The sequence below is a fragment of the Ananas comosus genome, linkage group 22 (genome assembly GCF_001540865.1).
Source record: "Ananas comosus cultivar F153 linkage group 22, ASM154086v1, whole genome shotgun sequence".
NCBI classification, from domain to species: Eukaryota; Viridiplantae; Streptophyta; class Magnoliopsida; order Poales; family Bromeliaceae; genus Ananas; species Ananas comosus.
The window spans coordinates 1,520,209-1,529,526 of record NC_033642.1 but is presented as its reverse complement, the minus strand read 5'-3'; the positions used below and the strand labels follow the sequence as shown (position 1 = coordinate 1,529,526).

Genomic DNA, 9,318 nt, shown 5'->3' with positions numbered 1-9,318 from the left:
TGTTTTTTTTTTTTAGGAAAAAAAAGGCTTACAAAACTTATAATTTCCCCCCTCAACTATACCCAATTTTGAAATGGCCCCCTAACTTCTAATTTTGCAGTGAATAAACAGGTAAAAAATGTAGACGACTACGTACGTATTGAACTTTAGGTCTTTTGCAAATAACTACCTAACGTTTTAAAATTTTGATTTTACCGCCTATATTTTCATTTTAATTGATTTCGTTGTTTGTTAGGTGATCTGAAAAACTATTGCGTAAATCTGATCGATGCATTTGTGTGTTCGTACACTGCATCTTTATTCATTATTCAATTCATCTAATTGTTCGATCTCTACTATCTAATGGTTTACAGTTATTTTAGTTAAGAGTTGAATGATTAGATAAACAATATAAGATGCATTTAAAAAATAAAATTGAAGTATAATGTACAAAAAAGTAAATGCACGATTTACGAGGCATTACTTTTAATAGTACAAATCAAATTATTTGAAAGCTAAAATATTAAAATAAAAAATTTCAAGTTCAGCACTGTACAATTTCACCAAAAATAATAGTATACATATAAAAAGTTTTGGATACAAACCAACATTCAAACTCACCGGAAAATTAAAAAAAAGCTAAAATACAGAAAAAAAATCTCTATAAATACCTAATTTTTTATCTTTTCTTTCTGATATATAAAAATCTGCACTCTGGCTCTTCAAAATTTTAAATCGATGCATTTAGCCACCTGTGTAAAGGCTCCTTCACTATTCCGCCATTTCTTATAATTTATACCGAAAATACTCACAACATAACAGAAATATATAATCTTTTTTTTTTTCTTGTAAAACAAGTGAGAACAATTTTGATCATTTCGTCCTCTCCACCAACGCCGTAACTCCCTAAAATATTTCTAAAATTTTAAGGAAGCAAAATAGATTTTTAAAAGTTAGAGAGAAAAAGTAAAAAAAAAAAAAAGAAGATATTGTAAAAATTTTTTCTGTATTATTTGTCCAGAAAAAAAAAAAAAAGTCTAGAGAGAGAGAGAGCGAGAGAGACAGAAGAGGAAAGTTGAGACATGCATGTACATTTGCTGTAATAAGGCTAAATATTAATTTGCATTACACAACAAGTTAGTTCCTAATAAGAAAAATTAAACCTTTATATATGTACATCCATTAATTAACACCAAAGTATGTGAAAAGTTTTTAAAACAAAAGGTGCTTCTCCACATCATTAGCAGCAGGTGCAGGTGTTACTTCCAACAGATCAGCAATCTCATTGCTCTTTGCCCATAACACAATGTAGAGAGGCCAGAGAACATAAGCACAATACCTGCTAAGCTGCATTTAAAAATAAAAAAAAAGGTTAAAATGTTAAAAAGATGAAAAAAAAAAAAAGGATCTCTGATCAGTTCTAAACAAAGAGAGTTTGAGAACCGACATGAACTTAGTACTTTTTATGTGATTTGATCATTCTAAAAATCTATGTAAGCTACAAAGGTAAAAANATATATATATATATATATATATAGAGTGAGGCTACTATGCTATCGGAAGCACGGACCAGCTCGTTTTCGATGTTGCGACTTTCGAATCGTCGATCGGCTCCGTTAAACTTGATCTAGAGTATTTGAAGTATCTAAAAAATAAATTTTATGATTTTACGATATTATTTGCCTAGTGAACGAAGGGGCTCTTTGTTTAGAGAAAATATGTTTTTTTTTTTAAGTTTTCCCAAAAAAAGGGAAAACTTTAAAAACCCCCCGTGGTTTCACACTTTTTCAGTTTAGTATCCTGTGGTTTAAAGTGTATCAAGTTAGTACCATGTGGTTTCTCACTTTATCACTTTAGTACACTGTGGTTTAAAGTATATCAAGTTAGTACTCTGTGGTTTTGCACTTTATCACTTTAGTATCACGTGGTTTCGCACTTTATCACTTTAGTATCCTGTGGTTTAGAAACCACAGGGTACTAACTTGATACAAAATTTTAGTACCCTATGGTTTTAATTTTGTATCAAGTTAGTACCCTGTAGTTTTTAAACCACAGGATACTAAAGTGATAAAGTGCAAAACCACATGATACTAAAGTGATAAAGTGCACAATCACAGGGTACTAACTTGATACACTTTAAATCATAGGGTACTAAAGTGATAAAGTGATAAACCACATGGTACTAACTTGATACATTTTAAACCACAGGGTACTAAAATGAAAAAAAGTGAAACCACAAGGGAGGTTTTTGAAGTGTTCCAAAAAAAAAAAACTCAACTAGAAATATAAAGCAATTAAGCTTCAAATTTGAGACCTTAGGCACCAACTGCCAAAACCCCTTGCTAACTACACTAGGTATGATCAGTAACCGAAAAATCTATTCAGCTTGCTGAATTTGGAGACAAGTATTTTTTCCTTATTAAAACGACCAACCTTATTGAAACAACGAAGAAATAATTTTAATAGAAATAATGAACAAAAAATATTGTGCTTGTTGAGCATAAATATTAAGCTTAAGCTTTTAGAGAAATGGTATAAGAACATAAAGTTCTGAGTTCGAGTCCCACCAGACTTCTAACATTATTAATTTTCTCTCACTTAATTTATGTCCATGTCTTTGGCGTGTCAAAATATCTTTTGAGCCCAGATATGAGGGGAAGCGTTAAATATAAATATTAAAAACACTGTTTACTCTACTAGTTTAAGTTTTTAGAGAAGACAGTTATTTCATATAGTTTAAATAGTTCTGAAGTAGTGAGTTTACCTGCAAAACAGTGTTGCAAGATAGAACAAGCACCCCAGCAAGGAGATAGAAGCAACCAAGAGTCTCTCTTTAAAGACAAATATTAGTTCCAACTTCCATAAGCATCCAATATAGTTTACCATTGTTCCCTAATTTTTTTTTTCTTTTCTTTTTTCCCTTTTTGCTACTAGATTTATAATCTATCATCCAATTTTTTATTAATTTTGATAAAACAGGCCCATGTCAACTCTAATAAAGGCACTGCATACTCATACAGGCTACGGTTATGATCTAATAGCTTTTGATCAGTCTTGGGACTGACCTTTCAAATTTTTTCGAAAAATTTGGTAACAAACGCGACTTGACGCCGAAAATACTTAGACTTAGTTTGGTATTGAGATCTATCTAACATTATTAGATAAAATGGAGTTGAGAAAAAAACATATAGGGATATACTTCTGCGTTCTCCGGTGGGACCGCAGAATGTATATCGTAACCGACTCATCGCGATATTGCGTTCCAACATACTTTCTCACCGCACGTAACGCAATCTCCCCGCAATCCCAAACGAAACCTTAGTGATCCAAAAGAGACAGTAATAATGGTGNGGTTTGGGTACCAATGGTGCAACTAACCCTTGTTTCTTTTGTGTGTTTTGCACTAATCTGGCTTACATTATTCAGATAAAATTGCTTCCCAAAATTAAATTTTCTTTACCTACTGAAAAGTCTTTATTGTAGCAAATATAATGGCGTAGGATATAGGACTTTTTTTTATAAAATAACTCTCTAAATTTTGTAATTTGCGAAATAATCCTGCCAAATTTATATTTGGTAAACTAACCCTCTCTTCACCACGTAGGACTTTTTTTCAAAACACGGTGAATCATTCATAGTATTCTGATTCCCAGCCCCGAAATGCAGTGAATCATTCACAGCATTCTGATTCTCAGTCTCACCATCTTCATAATTGTTAGAATTGTACGTGGATTATATGGAAAATAGAAAAAAAAAAAAAAGAGATTGTAAGGATTATACGTGGATTATTAGAATTTTTATTTGATTGTTAGAATTGTATGAATAGATTATTAGGATTTTCAGATGATTATGATTATATATAATTTGTGAAAATTTTTATATAATTATTAAAATTATATATGAGATATAAAAAAAAACGGTAAATAAGTAAAAAATGGTGAATGATTCATCATTTTTGTGCAAAATTAGGCAGGCAACAAATTGTTCACCGTATTTACGAAGGCGGTGAATAATTTATCGTTTTTAAGAGAAAATTTTAAACAAAAATTAATTTGTCAAATAAATTTATAGAATTATTTACTCAATTAGAAAATTTTATAGAATAGTTTTGGAAAAAAAAAGTCCTAGGATATACTCCCAAGCAATTATATTATGCTATGTAACATAGAGAGAGTCTAATCAGAGACACTAGAATAATTTTATATTAAAATAATACTTGCATCGACATATGATTGAATGTTATTATTCCAAAATAAAATAACTAAACCTGTAAGGAAAATCGACACGTTGAAATTTTTTAAGTCAAAGTATCGTTGACCGACGCAAATCAAACAAATTGAAAAATTAAGTAGTAAAGTCAAAAAAATTTTAAAAAATTGAGTAGCTAATTCACAATGATCCATAGCTCAGATAAGTTATGTACGTTTTTTACCTTTTTTTTTTTTCCTTGAAAGTTTAAATAGCTAACCGCAAACAGAATAAACTTCAAGTGGGCCCTGCGCAATTAACCTAAAAAGAAAAAGCTCACTCGGAAACCCTAAATTCGAAATTCAACGACAACAAATTGAATTTTAAACCAGTAAAGTTAATCTAAAATATTATAAAGAAATGAGGCTTTATATCTCAAGAATTTGAAGAATCTAAAGACAAAAAAAAGGGAATAAGTAGAAAATAAATACATGAAGAATATATACAAATGTAAAGAGAGTTTGCTAGGGCTGAGCATTCCTGCGCATGCTTCGGTATCCTTTCAAATTGCTTCTTGAATGATCAAATTCTTCTTCGGTTGTCCACCCGCGCTTTCTTAAAGGCCACTGGAGCTTGTGATTTCTCAGCAGTAGATTGAATCTGAGATATCCAACAGCAGTTTTAAGAAGTTGCATAGATTTAAGAGAGAGAGAGAGAGAGAGAGAGAGAGAGAGAGAGAGAGTATTTATCACCTTATCAAGCTTTGCCCTAACTAATCTTACAGTCTCGTTCATCGACGGCGATGGAAAATAATCCTGAAATTCAATAAGAAACTATTACAGATCTAATAACATCATTGTTTTGTTGGTGGTAAAGCCAACATGTGAATGTGACAATTTAATTACTATACGAATAGAAAGCCTAGGACTCGACCGCATAAACAACACCAATAATCGAAATAAAAACTATTTAACAAGTAACACCAGGATGCCGGAGGGCCATGCGAAACATGAGATTAAGGTTGAAATTACAAAGTATGGATTAATGGACTCCCACCCCTAAGATTAGAGAGTCAACTTAACGGTTTCTTTTTTGAAGGAATATTCAGTAATGTTTTTTCGACAGAAAGACTCAAGGTAGTGTTTGATGCCCCATAAAACCGGCGAAAATGAGTTTCAGAAAACAACTGCTCTACATGAAAAAGAGTATTTGTGTTTGGCGGTTGTAAACCTGTTTCCCCTAAAATACGTAAAATTGCTTTCCACTTAAAAGTACTACATGTGGAACCAAACACAAGGAAAAAAAATTTTCAGCCTGAAAACCAATTTCCGACGGCTTTCACGTGGTGCAGATTAAAAATATGCATTGGTTAAGGTTTCAGGTCCAGAAACTAAAAGTACAGTGACCTGTTACAGCAAAAATTTATCCGACTTTAGTTTGAGACAGTTACGCCTTGCTAGACGTCTAGACCAATTAGTGACACATTCTAAATGGCCAAAAGAGAATATACCTTGTTGGAGGACACATGATTGAGAGGAAAATGTTCAGCATGAGAAGTTCGATTCACCATTCCATATTCCCTGGAGAGAAAATAAAATCAACAATTATCATGACATTAGTATAAAACCTAAAAGCATGAACGACACATTTCATTTTCCACTAAGAACCAGTGCACCATAATGCGCATGATATCAATACCTTTTTTTAGAGCTTTTTTGAAACTCTGAACCACCATCTGATGAAGCCTGAGATGTTGACCCAAATGCAGCTGAAAAGGAGAAGATAATAATAAAAAATAGTAAATTACGGGCGTGTTTGGTTAGGCACTTTTGATCAAGCGAAAGTCCCATTCCAATTCCAACTCTCATCTAAACCCCCGCATATCAATATCAATTCGTATAAATTTTTATTTACTTTTTGATTTGAAATCAAGTTTTAATTTTTAACTTAAACCTAGAATTTAAATATAAGGGTGTGTTTGGTTCAAAATAGAAATCAAAATTGGAATAGGAATGGAAATCGATCGGAATCAAAAATGAAATGATGAAAACTCCTAATTTTTTTGGTTCGAAAAAGGACTCAGAATCAGAATCATATTCAAATTGAAATTTACAATCCAAAATTCATAATCAAAATCTTAGGAGATCCGGAAATCAATCATTCTAAAGCTTTAGCTAAAATGTTATTTTAGTTATTTTCGAAATCTCCGCCATTTGGGCAGAATCTCTTCACGAACTAATGCCTTTGACACCTTGCAATGAATCTCTGCACTAGAGACTTTGGCCCAACAATGTAAAAGTATATTTTGGCAAAAATTTGCAAAAGTTGAATAAAAATAGATGGATGATGCAAAACCTAAAGACTTTTTTTATACAAAATGGCCAAAATACTATTTTTAGACCAGAAATAACTTTATCAAGAGATGCTCTATCCATTGGTGAAATTGATCATGCAATACCACTGATTGGTGCAAGGACCACAGACATCTTACATTTAATTCGGCCTAAAACTTCCTTTCTCCTGACCTCAAGTTTCTCCTTTGTATCCGAGAGACTCTCAAATTGAGGCGCATATGACACCTGTAGTCGGTTACCCAAAAATACAGACTCATCCAATTTCCGCTTTGCAAACCTGCAACAAGAGCATGCATTTAATAAATTCAGAAGCACTCACTTGTGTCAGAAAAAACATATACGATAACATGGCACCAAACCTCTAAATTATTTCTTTTAAATTTTGAAAAATTCGAACATATGAAAAGAACGGAAGAAAAGAACCATACAGATCAAATTCCTTCCTCTAAGTCATTAATTATAGACCATCACCTCCCTAGTAATAGTCAAAAGTTTTCCCTTATTTTTGTTGGTTTCTTTCACGCTGTTGCTTGCTTATGCTATACTAATTTAAAAATTCTCTAGTAGCTCTCAGAGTTGTAGCACATTTGTCACCTTGCATTGCTGACCTGTGAGAATTTGATAAAGAAAACATCTGTGTATGGTTCACATTCCTCAGCATCCATGGGTTTGCATCTAGAAAGAGTTTACAACAAAGAAAGTGAATTTAGAGACAAAAAGAATTACTGATGCACTTTGATCGTAGTCATGTACTAAGTGTTTCTTATGCAATCCAAATCCAGCAAAAAGCATATATTAACAAAATTATGAATTGGATCCTCATAAATCATACAAATGATCCTTGCTTGCAAGTTTCGGTGCTGCTGTGGTAGTTTTGGTAGTGAGTGTACCGATTCACAGGAAGAAGAAGAAGGTCTCCTTACAATCCGTGTGCTTGATTACCATATTCTATTTAATGATCTTTACTTATTAGTCACGTCAGCTAATACCATACATCTAGAAATGACAACGCATGTTTTCCAGCTAAAGCATTCACAGATATACTACTTAAATAGAGTTGTCTAAAGAAGAACTATACTGTTTTTTGTGCATTAAAACTTTTGCAACAACTTCATAACTACAATTAAAGCAGAAGCTTCAAATCGGAGATTCCGTTTGTTGAACATGAAATTCAACTTTGGGCCATAGCAAGAGTTCTTGACTTCTTGTTGCCAAACAATGGCTGCCACTTAGCTTTCCCTTGAAACCATTTAATACCAAGCTCACGTTTAACAATTCTTCAAATGCACATTCTCCTAAAATCAGCTTCAATAAACTGAATTTAACAGATTACAGCTATCATTTGAAAAACCAAGAACATCAAAATGATTACAATTACGCATTCATATCACATAACATCAGTATGCATCTAATCACATATCCTCATAATTGATCTCATCCAATTTCCATTTTCCATCCCAACGACTAAGTTTGAAACTAGCAAGTGACAATAAATTAAATAAAAACAAAAAAATGAACATCAACTAGCGCTAGGATTTTTAGATGTTCAAGAACTACTTACTCTTCTACCGTCCCATACGATCCGAACAACTTCATGAGATCGTCGCCGCATCCTAAAGAGGGCACGTTTCTCACAATCAAATACCTGCAAAAAATAAACCATCCACATCTTTATTTCCATCAAAAACCCAAAATTGATCTAATTAACCACAAAATCACCTTATCTTCTTCACATTAATCAAACAAAACAATAAATGTGTTTCTAAAAATAAAACCCTAAAAAAAGAGAGATGAAACCATGGAATCGAAATTGTGTATGGAGAAGAGGAGATTTCAAATACCTACGGAAAATAAACCATCCGCATCTTAATTGTCATCAAAAACCCAAAATCAATCTAATTAACCACAAAACACCTTATTTCCTTCACATTAATCAAACAAAACAACAACAAAAAAACAAAACAATTTGATGTCATTCTACAAATAAAAACCCTAAAAGGGAGAGATGAGGCCATGGAATCGAATTTGTGTATGGAGAAAGAGGAGATTTCAAATACCGCAAAAATTAAACCATCCGCATCTTAATTTCCATCAAAAACCCCAAAATCGATCTAATTAACCACAAAATCACCTTATTTTATTCACATTAATCAAACAAAACAACAAGAAAAGACAAAACAATTTGATGTGATTCTACAAATATAACCCTAAAAAGGAGAGATGAGGCCATGGAATCGAATTTGCATATGAAGAAGAGGAGATTTCAAACACCGCAAAAATTAAACCATCCGCATCTAAATTGTCGTAAAAAACTCAAAATCGATCTAATTAACCACAAAATCACCTTATTTTCTTCACATTAATCAAACAAAACAATAAGAACAAACAAAACAGTTTGATCTGATTCTACAAATAAAACCCTAGAAAGGAGAGACAAGGACATGGAATCAAATTTGTGCATGTCGAAGATGAGATTTTGAGGGTTAGGGTTTACTTGGATTCGTCGCACACCGTGTAGACGCGAACCGCGGCGGGTTCGTCGCGATCTCGCGGCATCAGGGACGAGTGGTGGCGAAGGAGAAAGTATTCAGGGGGCAAAACGAAAAAATAAAGGTAAAAATGTATGGAAAACCCCTCAACTATGGGACTTTTGAAAAAGGTCCTCAACCTTTATGCCGAAATTTTTGGGCTAAATTATGAAAAAGCGCTCTTACATTTTGGTCCCTATCTCAATTACCCTTGCTTTAAAAATCGCATTAATTATTATTCTATATTTTATCACCATCTCAAATAATAG

The 9,318-nt window shown here is 32.6% G+C and overlaps 1 protein-coding gene across 1 annotated transcript; it reads right to left on the bottom strand.

The window, feature by feature from the left end:
- LOC109726971 (RNA-binding protein 48) lies at positions 4,544–9,130 on the bottom strand. The gene is made up of 8 exons (XM_020256800.1): positions 9,016–9,130; positions 8,083–8,166; positions 7,116–7,196; positions 6,659–6,798; positions 5,866–5,935; positions 5,678–5,747; positions 4,920–4,982; positions 4,544–4,827 (listed from the first exon to the last, which is right to left on the bottom strand). Exons 1-8 carry the CDS (start codon positions 9,075–9,077, stop codon positions 4,750–4,752), a joined length of 648 nt encoding a protein of 215 aa, XP_020112389.1. The 5' UTR covers positions 9,078–9,130; the 3' UTR covers positions 4,544–4,749.

Excerpts from the sequence above, each read along its gene's own strand:
- LOC109726971 (XM_020256800.1), bottom strand. The coding sequence starts at position 9,077 with ATGCCGCGAGATCGCGACGAACCCGCCGCGGTTCGCGTCTACACGGTG. Across the intron at positions 5,936-6,658 it reads AGTTTTAGGCCGAATTAAAT|CTGCATTTGGGTCAACATCT; the intron begins GTAAGATGTCTG and ends TCTCCTTTTCAG. Across the intron at positions 4,828-4,919 it reads TTAGGGCAAAGCTTGATAAG|ATTCAATCTACTGCTGAGAA; the intron begins GTGATAAATACT and ends TGGATATCTCAG.